Genomic DNA, 15,445 nt, shown 5'->3' on the forward strand with positions numbered 1-15,445 from the left:
TTTTCCTGTATGATGTGACATCCAGTATGTTGAACAATATTCCACCAGCTCTCACCGTACAGTACAAGAACATTATATAGCAGGCCAAAAGAAAAATCGCTTTCTTAAATTAAGTGTATGCACTAAATTTTCTCTGCAGGTAATTGACAGCAGACCTGTAACACATTTGAGGTGTTTGTTGCCCAGGTGTTCACTAAATGACAATGTAATTCTAGCACTGAACCCCCATGTTCTTGCCCACCTTTTACAGTGCCTGTCAGCAGCCACAGCAATTTGCCGGCCCCAACAATATGGGGGCCTTCCCACCCCATTTCAAGTCACCAGCAGTTTCTTCACCTCAAGCACACTGAAACCTTAGGTCTTTACAAGACACTTCTCTGGCCACACTAGAACAATGCCCTTAGATGTCATGCCCTCTGTCATTCCTCCCAGTCCTCCATGGCCCATTCAGGCATCTTGGAGCAATAGTCAAACTCTGCGCCCTTATAGCGCAAGGCATGTAGGTACATCACCAGCTCCTTTGGAGATGGGTCCCGCCTTGTAATTTTACACTCCATGCATAAAGGGTCCTTCTCTTCTGAAGAATTTCCTCCTGTTTGCCCACCCTTGTTCTCACATGAACCTAGTTCTGTAGTTTTTTCAAGTGTTTCCAGATTGGTATCAGGGTCCAGTGTACAAGCTGGTGTTTCATTTCTCTCAGGATCCTTAGTGCCCTCAGCAGGGCAGGAGTTCTCATTTATAGGATCAGCCTGCACAGATTCTGTGCACTCCTTTGAATTACCAGAGTCTTGATTTTCTGCATCGGTGTTCAAGTCCTCTTCTGAAATCCCCAAGACATCCAGGCTCTGTTTGGAACGATGCTCCTCCACGAGCGCCTTAAGGAGTTCTTCATCTGTTTTACCAATCTTGCCACCTTTGCCCTTTTCAGGGCCCCAGGCTTCCATGTTATAGATGGGGTCATTGACAATGGGATATCCCAGGTACTGCAAGTGGACCCGGATCTGGTGTGTGCGGCCAGTACGCGGAAGACACTTGACAACGCTTGTCTTACCGTTGTAACTGAGCCTTTGGAAGATGGTTTTGCAGGATTTCCCTTTAGGGTCCACACGGCACACCCCCACCTTGTATGAAACAACCAGTATGGGCTCTTCGCAGACCACTTCGTGTTCTGGGAACTCCCCCACCACACGACACACGTACTCTTTTTCCAGCTACAGGCAGAAAGAACAAAAAATCTCAGAAGAGAAAACTGTCTCAGGTCTGATTATGATTCAGTCTCATCCTAGTTACCCTCCCTCTCTCATCAATGAAATACATATTTTTCATTTTAGTTAATCTACTCTTGAAGTTTTATTACAACTGAACAGGAAAAGAAAAAACAGCTTTTTAACCAAGTTTCTCTCATTCTAGCTTCCAACTAATTGAGAATTCAAGAACATAAGGGCCTGAACTGTCTTCCCCATATCAAGTTCAAGAGTTGCCTCTCAGTGCTTTTTGCTGTGACCCTCATTGCCTTGAAGTAAATCCTGGAAGCTAGCACCCTACAGCTATAGTTCTGTTTGGACTGAAAACCAGTGGAAAAAAAATGAGAGAAACTTCTAAAGCTTAAAATGGAAAAAGTATTAGATGACTGACACGCTTATACTGATAAATAAAACTGCTCTCTAACTGACGGACCAGCTGATCTTTAGAGGTCCCTTCCAACCCAAACCTTTCCAAGACTCCATGCACAATACCAGCCAGTTTGCACAATCCCACAGGGATGGAAACCCCCTTCAACACAATACTACCAAAATTGCTTACGGTTTTGCTCCATCTTTCTCTCTTGATGCCTTCCACACTTTGCACAATAAGGACAGGAAGAAGAACGCAAGCTGTCCTTAGAATTGGGTTTGTTTAGACCAAAAGTTTGACTGACTTTTTGCCTTAGCGTGTTTCAAGAAAATACCGCACAAGAACCCCCCAAAACTACTGCAGCCCTTAGCTCTCACCTGTCTCTCCCGAACCTGCTCGTCGATCCTCTTGGACACCTCCACCGTCTTGGCAAACATAAGCACTCCTGAGGTCATGCGATCGAGTCGATGAATTGTATGCAGTTCCTTAAGGTTGTGCTCTTTGCCGAGGATGAAGATGATGGTGTTGTGCCGAAACCTCCCGCAGGGATGCACCGGCAAGGAGGACGGTTTGTCTACGACCACCACCTCATCGTCCTCCGCCAGGATTTGGATAGGTTGGGCAGTAACCGGCGGCTCGTGGCGATGCACCGTGTTTCGGAGAAAATCATTATTCTGCGAGAAAAGCTGACAATTAGCGTGCATTCTGCATAGGCACACCATCAGGCCAGGCACCCGAGAAGCTTCGGAGGGATGAAGGGAGGCAAGAAGGGATTAAGGGACGAAGGGAAAGAAGGAGGGAGAGGCGCCCACCTTAAGCACGACGTCCAGGTCCCGCACGGGCTCCTCGTTGAGGCGCAGGCGGCCGGCGCGGGCGGCGGCGCGGTAGAAGGCGAGGGGCTGGGCGCGGAACTCGGTGCTGAAGACGTGCAGGAGGCTGCGGCCGACCCAGCGCCCCTTGCAGTAGGTGCGGAAGTCGAAGTAGTAGGGCCGCACCTTGCGCAGCCCCCCCTCGAAGTAGTACGAGGTCTCGGCGAAATGCGCCGCGCTGAAGCTCACCCCCGCCTTCAGCTTCCGCGGCGGCGGCACGTAGCGCTCCCCGGCGGCCACGCGGCGCTTCTTCGGGGCCGGGGCAGCCTCCTCCTCCTCCTCCTGCCCCCCAGCGCCGCTCCTGGGCCCCGGCTCCGCCATGCCGCGCCGAGGGAGGAGAAGCGGCCGCTGCCCCCGGCCCCAGCCCCAAGCCACCACCCGCAGCCACGCCGCACACAGCGCGCCGGCGCGCCGAGTGACGCCACGCCGCGCAGCCAATCGCCGGCGGCGGCCGCCGCCGCGGGCCACGCCCCCTCAGCCCTTAACCTCGCCTCCGCTCCCCTTAACCACACCCCTTTCCACTTAGCCACGCCCCCACCCACCAAGCCACGCCCCCACCCCATTCACGCCCCACCACTAGCCACGCCCTCTGTCCTAGGCCACGCCCCTCGCCCCCAGGCCACGCCCCCTGCTCCCCCGGGCCACCACCACGGTTTTCTAACTCCCCAGTTCCCGGCGTTTTTACCCCCAAAACTCGGGGTTGCTGACGCAGGAAAGAAGAGAACGCGCTCGCGTAAATGAGCTCGGTCAGAGCACCGTGCCCTGAGCCGGTACGGGCGCCTTGTTTTTTCTCCAAGCGTTAGAGGGTCGCTGTTAGGGGGTGGCTGCGGGGAGGCGTGAGCCCGCCTGCCCCTGCAGCTCTCTGTGCAGGAGTCACCCACCACCTGGGGCTGGGCTCGGCCGGACCAAAGCACCGCGGCCAGACCCGGCTCTGCCCGAGCCGCAGCCTTTTCTCCATCCCGAGCTCTGTTGAAGCAGCGCTCGCCTTCGCGAGCACAGCCACTGCCAGAGCTCCCGCTCAAAAAGCAAAGCCATGCAGGCCGTCCGAGTCCCGTCCGTGAGCTTTCTGAGGTGACCTTAGAGATATCCATCCCGCTGTCAGAATTCGTCCCTGAGGCAAAGAAAAACCAGCAGTTACTGTCACGCATTTGCCTTTGGCTCAGCGACAGAATCGACACAGCTGCAGCGTTTATGAATGTGCAGAGGCTCCAAAAAACAACAACAACAAAAAAAATGGCTCGAGTCCTCGGTGTGCGATCCCTAGCTAATAGAAAACGCATCCTACTCCCCTGATGTGCCTACTAGTTAGCCTCTTCCTTCGGTCCTTTACAAACAGCAGCTGCTAGGAATCCAGGGATCTGTCAGCAAAGCCAGCACACAAGGAGAGCAAGCCCACGGGGTGGAGAGGAGAAACGCTGCGAGTGTTTACCGAGGCCACTGCTTTTCCTTATCCGTCAGAGGAACGTAGATCACACCCATCAGCTGGGTTTCGACGATCTCCCCGTCGCTGGTTTTGTCGTATTGCATCAGGACTTGGTTCGCACCCTCAGGACCCACGGGCAGTATCAGCCGACCTCCCGGCTTCAGTTCATTCAGCAGCTGGCAATCGGAGAGATCGGAATCAGCAGAGCCAAGAAGAGACAACAGAAGTCAGCCAAGCTGTGAAGGTCACGACATCTTGAAAAACACAAGCTTCCCAGCTCCATGCAAACAGACAAAAAAAAGGAAGGTTCCCGTGGTTCCCTAACTATCAGTTTTATCACAGCTACTGATGAAGGCAGCCAACAGCAACTGACATCCCGCACGACCACTCTTACCTCCTTTGGTACTGTTGGTGCTGCTGCCCCGACGTGAATGGCATCGTAAGGAGCCTCCTCAGGGTATCCCTGCCTGCCATCTCCAACTGCAGGAGGGAAAAGCAAGCAGAAAAAAGACTTGTTCAGACAACAATTCCATGCAAAAATATTTCTCCATATATTCTTTCAATTGAAATTTAGAGGAGGAAAACTTTATATCAAGACTGTGATAGCAACGTGAATTCCCATGTCAGAGCACTGACCTGTCTGCTAGAAATGTAGCATTCATTTACATTTTAAGAATGGGGAGATATTTCTGGAATTGAACCATGCTGGAAAATGGAACAGCCAAAGCCAGGAGGGCCTTTATGTAATACAGTAGCTTTGTGCAGTCTTGAGATTCTGGATACAGAATGAGCTGATGCAAATTAACAAAAAAAAAAAAAAAGGAAAAACAAAATAATAATACACAAAGTGTGTGCAGACCCGTTCAAATAAACTAAAACTCAGATGTGGTACAACCACTCTCTTCTGAAGAACACCTCTTACTGAATTAAGGTAGGGACTACACGTTCAGAAGTGAGGTGTGTGCTCGGCTGCCTGCAGCATTAAAAGCTGCTTATGTACACCGTAGCGTTCAAGTCAGTGTTACACTGTGCTTAGTTAGCCTGTGATTTCTAGCAACAGTGTGGAAAGCATCAACACAGCTTGGAACCACTGTTTTGAGAAGCAGAGCTCTGCAGACAGCCAGAGCTAATGCGTGCTCACAGAAGGGGTCAAACATCAGGGTCCCAGGGAGCTCACCCACAAGTTTTACACGGCCAGAGCTGAGCAAAGTCGGATCGTCTTCTTGGACATTTCTTATGGATTCGTTCACCAGCTCTTTAATGTGTTCTACACCCACGGCTTTCCCTGTTGGGCCCATCTACAAAGGAAAGAGCAGACAAACACCTATCTACCTCCTGCATGCACAGAGATGCAGAAAGACTCTGTACACCCTATAGGTACAGAGGTGCACTTTATACGACAAGGTACTGTGGGGGCTGGAGAATTTCTAGGAAGAAACTTCAGAGCAGAGTGTCTGAACAAGGAGGTGCAAATACTGTGCCACTTTGGTTTTAAGGCTGAGCAGTTCCAGTTAGGTTAGCTACTCAAGGGATACACAGACATGGCCTATGGGGATTCCCAGCAACCCTTCATTTCCAAATAAATAATTACTTGGTACAATTAGCAGCTTCCTTGGCAGGGCCAGTTCCTTACTAACCAACTTCCTGAGAAGAGTAACTTGACAAGCTTTCTAGCACTTCACAGAAAATGCCTTCAGGAATTTCACAGAATCATCTAGGTTGGGAGAGACCTTCAAGATCACCTAGTCCAACCTCTGACCTAACATTAACAGGTCCTCCACTAAACCATATCTCTAAAAGATGTTTAGATGTAGAGCTTAAAGACCTCCAGGGATGGTGACTCAATCCCTTCCCTGGGCAGCCCATTCCAATGCCTCACAATCCTTTCAGTTAAAGAAGTTCTTCCTAATATCCAACCTAAACCTCCCCTGGCACAACTTAAGCCCATTCTCCCTTGTCCTGTCACAGACTGTGACTACTTAAGAAGAAACTAAAAACCTACAACAGACTTGCACAGCAGATTAACACACCCCACTCAATCTGACCTGGGTTAAGGTACGAAGTGATCTGACAGCAGATACAACATCCACTTCAAAAATCACCGTGTTTGTTTTTACTACAAAATGGTATGGGAACAGTTCACCACTTCCCTCGGTCCTCTTCCCTCCTCCCAAAAAGCACATGCCAGCTATGGCAAGCTACCTGCTCTGGTGCCCCTTGCTCACTAGGCCTGGAATCCTGTGAGCTTACCATCCTGGCAAAGCAAGCTGTAAGGTACCCGCTCCCGGATCCGACGTCCAGTGCTTTTGCACCTTCCACAAGCTGATCCTTCAACAACTCCAGTGCATGGGCATGCTGTGCGGGTACAAGTACAAGACAGTGTGAAACATCCCATTTTACTTTCCTCCTCCTCCAACTTTTTCTTGTTCCAAGCACTTTGTGCTCTGATTTAAACACAGCACACTGGGTGTTTTGTCTGACATGTTCAGAGCGAGTAGTGTTTGATCTGGAACGTCTTTTTGCAGAACAGCAGTTACAAAGAGGTCCAGTCAATATGCGAAGGAGCAGGAATAAAAATATCATGCATAAAAGATTATTATTATGACAATATTAATGGTTCTCCCCAGTTACACAGAATTTCTACCTGAGCATGCTTTTAAATGAACTAAAAAAAAAAAGTTTCAGCATCTAAAGAAACAGGCACGGCAATCATGTCCGCGGGACCTGTTTCACCTTTCTACCTCAGTATTTAAGTAAAATTTAGTATTTAAGTAAAATTTAAAAAGGCAAGGGATGGGGGAGACAAACAATTTCCTGCGTTTCTGTTAAAAAAGAAAGTTTCATCTCACCATATGTGGTGCACTGATTGTAGCCTTGTATCCTAAAAGGAAGCCAGTGACAAGAGTTACGTGATAAAGAAATGATGGTGATAAGATCCAATTAATTATCAAAATCTCCACCGTGAACAGTTCTTTAATCTCCCTCCCCGTTCCCTAAAAATACAAGAAGACTCTTCTTTTGCCTCGCTAAAGCACTTCACTGACTTATAATCACCTCCTGGAGGATTAATAATGAGACCAAGGTAGCTTTAGTGCTTCAGTTCCCAACTGCTCCAACCTCCAGCCCCAGCTCATTCATCAAAATGCTCTGCAGCTATCACAGGCTGTGTTTGTTTCCCTCCCACAAGCTGAACTCAGAACGACCAATGCACGTTTTGACTGTGGAAAATCTATATTGTTCTATTGTTCTATATTTCCTCTGGATCCCCCAAGCTGAAATACGGATGAGGATTGCTCTACCTGACCTGTCTAAAAACTCAGCCACTGTTTTGGTGATAGCGCGTCCAGCATTAAGAACTCCAACCTGCTGAGGCACCTCATGCCCCTCTGTCACTGTGGCTAGCATAGTCAACACAAACACCATAAAAATGGTGATTCTTTGAGTTACTCACCGATAGATTGAGGAGAATCCATGTATGGGAAATATTTGATGTAGTGGCCTCTGTCAGTAGCCAGTAACACATCGAAGACCCGCTGTGATTTAATTATTCCTTTTTCTGGGAGATGGAGGAAAACAGACAGAGAAAGGACTTAAATCCTCAGTATGGAAGCAAGAAGATATTTGGAAGGAGGCAATACAGCTCTGGGAGTTAGCAGCAGAACTGGGAGAGTCCTTACTAAGCTATCTGAGAATTGACACACACAAAAAAAAAAAAAAAAGAGAAACACAGAGAAAACCCTGCAGATGAAAGTACATCTTTTTCAGGTTTTGCTGCACTGGATGAAATCCCAGTATGGTCACACCATCAGCCCAGAGGATTGTTAGCTATAACTACAGCATGCCTAGGAGTGTTAAATATAGTAAACAAGTCACACTTTCACTCCTGAAGGTGGAGACTCCGGTTCAGATTTAACAACTATAGAAACATTCACCCTTCCTTTGCACCGCAGGGAAAATCAGCGTGGCTTTAGCAGCTGAGGAAATTCAAAGCTATTTTTACTTGTGTTCCAGATGCTGCCCGGAGCAGGGCAGCACCACCACGCGTGACTCCAATCCCAGGGCACATCCGTGGAGGTGAAACACTGCCAAGAAGCTGAGCGTCTGCCGGCTCAGAGCAACGCCACTCCGTGCAGCGTTTTAAAAGGCGTCACGCGTTTACCCCGTGAGAGGAATGGCAGGCGGGCTGCGGGGATAGCCTTTCCTGCTACTTCTGGCGTAACCTCTCGTTTCCAATTATAACTAGGACAAGTTCAGATTGCGACGCTGTGAAATTTCGGCCTTCTAACTCTGCCGCTTCGGAACGACCGGCATCGCAACGGGTATGCTGCAGGACACCAAACACCTTAACCCTGAAGCACCAGAGGCTCCTAGGGGCAGCTCGAAGCACCCGCGGGGACCAGACACAGCCCCGTTACTCACTGTAGAGGTTGTTGACCAGCTCGGGGTGCGTCTTTCCGCTGGAAGTCCAGGCCATCGTCCTGGCGAGGAGCAGTCCCATGAGTGTCAGCGTGGCGCAGGGCAGCAGGTGGCTCATCCCACGGACACCTGCCAGGGGAAAGGGGACGGGATCTCCGATGGGCACGCCCAAACCCGAGCCTTTTTTGGGTTAAAAACAAAATAATCGATACCAGGCGCTGCTCGAAGACAGCGGAGCACGCTACGCAGGGTGCCGTCAGCACTGGTGCATCGACACCTTGGTTATAGGTAAGTGCTGTGCCATATTTACCAGCTTTTTGTGTTTAAAGGGAAGAGCCGTGACATAATTAACAGCTTTTTGCGCTTAAAATTGCAAATTACCCTGCGCAGCCCTCCAAAACCCAACAACAAGGCGTCATCCGCGGGTCACGGGGACATCGGTTATCGGACCCGGGCCCCAGCCCCATACTCGACCCAGGTCCCCGTCCCCGTCCCCAGCCCTGTCCCCATACCTGTCCCGGTCCCGGTCTCCGTCCCCCAGCCGCCCGTTGCCAGGTGTCGCGCCTCGCTCGCCTACGCCGCTCAGGAAACCTTCCGCCCTTTACCAAGATGGCACCGCAGCAGCGTCACTCTCCCTCCCACCTCCTGCCCATTTTCCCGCCTCCTCTGAGGGCTGGGCTAATAGGCGCCCTCCCTCCACCCAAAGGAGCGAGGTGATTGGTTAAATCTGCATGTCAATCAATGCTCGGTCTGAAGCCGTCGCGGCTTGCTGTGTTGACGGTACGAGCGGCGGTGGCCGAGCCAGGTTTGGGGGCGTCGGGCGGTGCGGCCCCGCTGTGCCCGGCGGAGGAGGGCTGCCGAGCTGGGCGGGCGGTCGTGACAGGGGCCGGGGATTGCGGGGCCTGCAGGGTCCGGGCCGGCGAGCAGCCGGGGCCCCGCGGCCTGCTGCTGTGAGGGGTCCCTTAGGGCCCGGCTGTAACCGTGAGCCCCGGAGCGTGTCACCCCCGTGCTGCGGAAAGTCCCCTAAAGGTGCCCTAAGAGCACCTAGAGGCTCCCCTGAGGTGGCTCGAGCAGAGGGTGCGGAAGTCCCAGGTCACGCTCACCGCACGTCCTTTCTCCCCCTTTTCTCAGCTCCTCGCCATGAGGATGATCGAGAGCGTTGACGCCGCCGTCGCCAGGTCCAGTGAAGACCTCTGGGCTGAAATCTGCTCGTGTCTGCCCCGTCCAGAGCTTCAGGACGACAGCGATGCTTTCACAGACTCCTTCACGGATGCGTACGCCGACGGGGCAAGCCAGAGCAACGTGTCCGGAGGCTCTTCTCAAACAAACCTGAAGCCCTGGGCTCCACTGAATGATTCAGAGGTATATTTGGCATCCCTCGGTGAGTGTCTGGTAAGGTGTTGATTGTGCTTAGACACCTGAGGATAACTATGGCACTGTTTATGAGGCCGGGGCGATGGTGCTCGCACCTCTGGTTGGAAAAATGTCTTGCACATACTCAGTAGATTGTCTGACTCGGTTAATGCAAGTGGAAATGAGAAGCACAACTGTAGCTTCTTCAACTATTCCCTTGGAAGAAACTCTCTATCAAGTATAAACCTAAGAATTTATGCTTTTCCTGCAAAATAAATAGAATAGGGATACTGCTGTTTCTTTCTCTGGGCAGCACGTAGTTCTACTGTAGTTGACTGAGGGGAAATGTGTTTTGAACTGACTGTAGTGCCTTTGTGTTTCTGTGTCACCATCATTTGTTTCATTATTTCACAGAGTCTCAGGAGACACAACTGAATGGAAAGAAAAAAGTGACATTTATTTCTATGACCTGTTTTCTGGCTGGGGAGGTAGGGGGGCAGATATAGGAAAGAAAGCTCTGATGCTTTCCCAAATAAAGCCTGCCCGAATCTCTATTTTAAAGTGACAGATTATGCAGTTAGCCTCAATGCGATTAGTTAATTCCTGCATAATCTATAAAACCATGTAGTAATTGTTAACAGTATAAAATCTGATAGAAACACTTGATATGGGGAAAGATAAAGTTACCATTATTGGAGCCAACATCCTAGCACTGCTAAGAGCAGTCTTTAGTTCCAAGGCCAGGAAATTAGCCACCTAGTTTTAAGTATTCCCTGCTCCCTTCAGAGGTCACATTATACAATAGTATTCAGCTGCAGGAAGGATGCTCTTGGTGCCTTTTAGGAGGAGCCTTTGAGGTTCCCCTGCACTCCAACAGTTGGACTGCTTCTTTCTCCAGTTGTGTTAAAATATTTTTTATGGCTCTTCTTCCCCTTCCTTCCTTTCTATGGAGTTATTTTTATTTGGGTCAGTTTGTAATCTGGTTTGCAATGCAGCCACACAGTCATGTTGGCTTGCATACGAGGTTGCATGCAGGAACAGACCAAGAAGAAGGGGGTCAGGGTTGCAGAGGTGTTTTTTGTAAGCTTATATTTCTGCCAGAGCCTCCATTTTGACTTTGTTACTGTTTCAGACTGTTGTTTCACAGTACACTAAGTAGAGCTCTTGGTATCTGATCAAAGGTGCCATAGCAACAAGCCACAAATTGCTCTTCTGGTATTAATTGCTGCTGCAGTTCCAATTTGCTCAGAAAATGCTAATGGATTAATTTTCACAAGCAGACTTCATATTGGAACTGGATCTGTTTTCTCAGAGTCAGGATGAAAGCATAAAGCTAGCACAAAGTTTGTCTTGTGTCTTCTAGCTAAGTCAACAGAAGTATAAACTTGTCCTGGGTTTGTACATGGCCAGGATTAATATTTGAGCCATCATAGGATCAGCCTGCCAGTACGTTTGGGCAGATATGGTATTTCAAGTCTTAAGAATTGTTCGGGCCAGACACTGTCAGTGACAACCCAGTTCTGTGACATAAGATAAACTTCAAAAAGAGTAACAAGTGGGCCGCCATGTTTTGAGCTAGTGCAGTTCAACTAACAAACATACACTTTTCAATTAAAAAAAAAGTGTGAGCACAAGTTGATTCCTGACCCAATTTAAGAAGGAATCCATTATAAAGGGATTTTGTGACTGGAGGAACTCCATGAAATTTGCTTTCTTGCAGCTTTGTGTAGTGTAGTTGGATTACCCTGCATCTGGTAAAAACATGGTTTTCGTTGTAGCCTGTGACTGAGAAAACTCACAATGTTACATTCTATTCTGTGATATCCAACTGATAATACTGCTGCACTCTGCATTCTGCCCTCCCCGGTCTCAGTTTGAGCATTATTTGAATTTCACACTACAATTAGTGTGGTTTATATTCCATGCCAATTTGCATGGAAATTGTGGGCACTTAATGCCTCCAAGATCTGTGCCTTCTGCGTGAAAGTTTCATTGAAATTGAAAAGTGCAAAAGTTATTAAAACACAAAAATGGGCAGAGGTGACTGATTGCATACACACCTTATTTCCTTCTGAAACGTCACTCCAAATTACAAACACATACATAAATGAAATACTGTCATGCAGACTTCAAATGCAAGAAAAAGTTACTTTTTAAAATATTAAGTCTTGAAATGTTAATTTAAGCTTTTTAATATCAAAGTGTAGACACTTCTTTTTTCCTTCCCTTGAGAAAATTATAATAGAGACCCCTCTTTTGTCTCTTCAGAGAGAAGACTAATGAGAATAAAAGGTTTGTCTCAAGAGGTGACTTCCAAGGACATGCTGCGTACCCTTTCCCAAGCTAAGAAAGAATGCTGGGACAGGTTCCTACAGGAGAAGTTTGAGTCTGAATTTTATGTAGAGGGACATGAATCTGATGAGAGGTAATAAGCAGGTCAAAGAGATGGACTACCACTTAAGGCATAATCATCTATGTTGGCAAATAGATTAGACTTTATTTCTTAAAATGTAAAGTAAGGGTTTGTCAGGACTTGTGAGAGGGCATTATGACAGAAAAGGTCTCACTGCAGCTTGTCAAGACTCCCAAGCTTTCTAAACAACTTTGATAATGACCATTTCACAGAATCACAGAATGATTGAGGTTGGAGGGGACCTCTGGAAATCATCTGGTCCCCCACCAAGCAGATTTGTATCATGCTAGAGGGAAACACAGAGGGCACGGGTGGGTTGAACTTTCAAAGCTGTTCACTGATTTTGCATCCCTTGGACTGGGGTGATCTAGAGTGGAAAGAACAGAAACCTATTTGACAACTACCCTTGTCACATTTTGGGTAGGGAGGGAATGTCTAATACATCTCAAATTACTTTTTTTAAGGCTTGACTTTTAACAGCTAAGTACAGACCATTCCCTGTGTCTTTGTCAGGGCCCAGTTAAGTACTGCTTCAGAGACAAGTGGGATTTGAAGTTCTTTTCTGGGGTTGGTACCAGTCCTGAGATTAGATTTCCTGAGTGGCTCTCAGTTCAGTGCCTCCCTTACAATGCTTCTGCTCTCTCACCCGTTACCCTTTTACAGATGATATATGAATTAAGATGAGAGTCTTTTTCTTTAGTAATCTCACATTCCCAATCACTTATAATGCTCTCCATATTTCTATTTTCTGAGCTGACATTTTTCACGATTGCTTCTAACTGAAAAGAAGATTATCTTTCTCCCTTGAAGAAAATCTACTTTAGCTAGTTTTGGAGTTCAAGTATGACAAATAATCCACGTTTATATGTAGGTTTTAGATTCTTTGACCAGTTAACTTGAATGTGATATATTTAAAAAACAAGTTGCTGTAGGCATAGATGTTCTTCCCACTTTGTTTTTAAAGGCTGAGGATGTTATCCATGAAAATATTTTCCTCACCAGAATTTGACTGAATGAAGTTAGATAGAGGTCACCCTGAATGGTACCAGACTACTTGGTTCTCACCCAGCAATGTAATTAAACAAGCCTTAACTTTTAAGCATGCAAATCATCTCACGGACACTACCAAGCAAAACTTTGCTCTTGTAAAAGAGCAAGAACAAGTTAATTTTTCAGTGCAAGGACTGAATGGCGTGTATCACACTTCCTGGAGGATGAGCGTATAGATACACATTTCAGAATTAAAATAAACTTTAGTCAGTATTTAAACAAGATGGGGTAGAACTTTTCCAGTCAGACCAGCTATTTTGAGATAGACTATGAGTGAGTGTGTATTTATGTACATCTATAGTATCCATATCATTAGCATACTAGGATGTGGACATACTTTTTGCAACCTCTCCTCCCCTTTCTGGTATTAGTGTGGCTAACAGATCTTTTTGTACCTTCCTGTGAAACCGCTATCTTATGTTTCACTCTGTCTTTGCTTTCCCTCAGCACTCTAGAGCATCTAAAGCGCTGGCTACAACCTGATAAAGTGGCAATCAATACTGAAGAAGTACAGTACCTCATCCCTCCAGAATCGCAGCCAGAGAAGCAGGAGACTGAAGAACCTCCAGCTGCTGAGCAGTGAGATACACGCCATGCCTCTCGTCCAAACCCCAACGAAGCTGTGTGCAGCAACAGTAATAACCCAAATGCGGGAGGGAGGCATAAGCGCCAATTGTCAATCATTTAAAAAACAAAAGAAAGAAAAAAAAACAACAACAAAACTGCTCTGGACCTCCAGAGATATTGACTGGCATTTGTTGTGGGTAAGAGTGAAACAGCATACATTGAACTGAAATCCTACTTCGATCTAGTCCCAACCTGTAGCAACCTAATCATTCCAATATGAATGTGAATTGTCTGTAACTCATCAGCAGGCACTCTGAACAAAAGAAAGAGCAGTTGTTCAGAAGCATCAGAAAGCATAATGGTCTAGAATAGAACAGATAAACCACTGAATCAGGTTTTTTTCCTGTCTTATACCTCTTTTATCACTAAATTGGGTATTCTTTTCCTGCAAAGTCCACTGTGTTTTCTATCGAACTTCACTGTTTATGTTTGGACTGGCTCTGAGCTGTGCCTGGAGGAGAACAGATACTGTTCGCCTACTCGAACTTGGAGTCCTAAAGGAAACTGTCACTGCAATCGATAAATTGATGATAATATTGAGATTGTAGCAACAGGAGACTACTTAATATTCCTGTCCTTGTAGTGTCCCCTCCTAGAATATCCCACTTTATTGGCCATCCAAACTCTGATACAGAATGGGCTGGAGGAGTATTTTTATTATTGGTCATGTATCTGTTTCTCTCATCTCCTTCAGTCCCTCCAGGAGAGGGTCAGATGAGATCCTACATCAGGAAAACAAGTGTGATGACCAAGGAGGCTACAAATAGCTTGTTTTCATCACAGACTAGCACAGAATTATTTGACTTTAAATATATTCCAGTATATATGTATTTTTTCTTCATCCTGTTTCATTCTACAGAGGGTTGTTTCCCATTATTAGTCAAAGAATCAGCAATTGTGTACTTGTATAAGACTAATGCTTCTGTGAGCTGTGCTTTCTGTCTTAGCATTGACACTAAAGGTCGATAGAGGGAAGCAGTGTACATCTTCTATCAAATAAAGCTCTTTAGACAGAAATTGCAGGGGTAGTTCTAGCAGCTTATGCACACTAGACTGTTCATTATGTATCTCTATGAAAATACATTTTTAAAAAGAGCTCCTTGATACCGCCTTCATTGTTTCCTGTCTCTGTACAATTATAAATGGTGCTATTGTTTCATCCCCTGAATGTTGCTGCTTCTTCAGTGTGGTGACTTGGTGTTTGCCCACGCAATCAGCCTTACCTGTGTAACCACCCACCCCAGCCTCACCATTTACTAAAGAAGTCACACTCAGAGCTCTCCATTAGAGCAAACACAGAGGTTTGAGAAATATGGTGAATCACCTGAATGTCAATGATACAGGGCTTACAAAGCTTTGGCAGTGTTGAAGAGGGTCTCTTTGTCATCTTTTAAGTGTCCCTATTAATTTATCTCTAAAAATAAGTCTGCTATGCTGTACAGTCAGATAATGTGCTGTAAATACTCTCTCTCACCTGTGCTGTCAAACTGTAATGAAGATGCTTTTGAGTATTTATCAGAAATGGTATGTACAAAGAGAAAAATGCAGTTTCTTTTTCTGTTCCCAGGCTATTTTACAGTCAATACCCTTCCTTCTTGTGATTAACAGTGACTGTGAAGATGCTTTATATCATCTTGTCTACTCCCATTAAAGCTATCTGAGCAAGAAATGTATTCAAAA

General features: G+C 46.9%; 3 protein-coding genes across 7 annotated transcripts; 1 reads left to right on the forward strand and 2 right to left on the reverse strand.

The window, feature by feature from the left end:
• On the reverse strand, positions 1-2,897 carry RPUSD2 (RNA pseudouridine synthase domain containing 2). Its single transcript, XM_013198316.3, has 3 exons — positions 2,427-2,897; positions 1,992-2,288; positions 1-1,211 (listed from the first exon to the last, which is right to left on the reverse strand). The coding sequence occupies exons 1-3, from the start codon at positions 2,802-2,804 to the stop codon at positions 420-422; spliced, it is 1,467 nt and encodes a 488-aa protein (XP_013053770.3). The 5' UTR covers positions 2,805-2,897; the 3' UTR covers positions 1-419.
• A 320-nt stretch (positions 2,898-3,217) lies between these two features.
• Positions 3,218-8,451, reverse strand: LOC106047072 (protein-L-isoaspartate(D-aspartate) O-methyltransferase-like). Its single transcript, XM_013198387.3, has 8 exons — positions 8,326-8,451; positions 7,358-7,462; positions 6,756-6,787; positions 6,157-6,261; positions 5,084-5,204; positions 4,301-4,386; positions 3,913-4,082; positions 3,218-3,594 (listed from the first exon to the last, which is right to left on the reverse strand). The coding sequence occupies exons 1-8, from the start codon at positions 8,438-8,440 to the stop codon at positions 3,582-3,584; spliced, it is 747 nt and encodes a 248-aa protein (XP_013053841.1). The 5' UTR covers positions 8,441-8,451; the 3' UTR covers positions 3,218-3,581.
• On the forward strand, positions 8,445-14,924 carry CCDC32 (coiled-coil domain containing 32). Of its 5 annotated transcripts, none has more exons than XM_066997853.1 (4): positions 8,445-8,610; positions 9,454-9,703; positions 11,944-12,100; positions 13,586-14,924. In XM_066997853.1, the coding sequence occupies exons 2-4, from the start codon at positions 9,463-9,465 to the stop codon at positions 13,719-13,721; spliced, it is 534 nt and encodes a 177-aa protein (XP_066853954.1). In that variant the 5' UTR covers positions 8,445-8,610; positions 9,454-9,462; the 3' UTR covers positions 13,722-14,924. The 5 variants fall into 5 exon arrangements, with proteins under 5 accessions (XP_066853954.1, XP_013053844.1, XP_013053845.1 ...); XM_013198390.3 differs by lacking the exon at positions 8,445-8,610 and adding an exon at positions 9,003-9,102; XM_013198391.2 differs by lacking the exon at positions 8,445-8,610 and adding an exon at positions 9,072-9,127.
• The last annotated feature ends 521 nt before the right edge of the window (positions 14,925-15,445 follow it).

The sequence above is a fragment of the Anser cygnoides genome, chromosome 5 (assembly GCF_040182565.1).
Source record: "Anser cygnoides isolate HZ-2024a breed goose chromosome 5, Taihu_goose_T2T_genome, whole genome shotgun sequence".
NCBI classification, from domain to species: domain Eukaryota; kingdom Metazoa; phylum Chordata; class Aves; order Anseriformes; family Anatidae; genus Anser; species Anser cygnoides.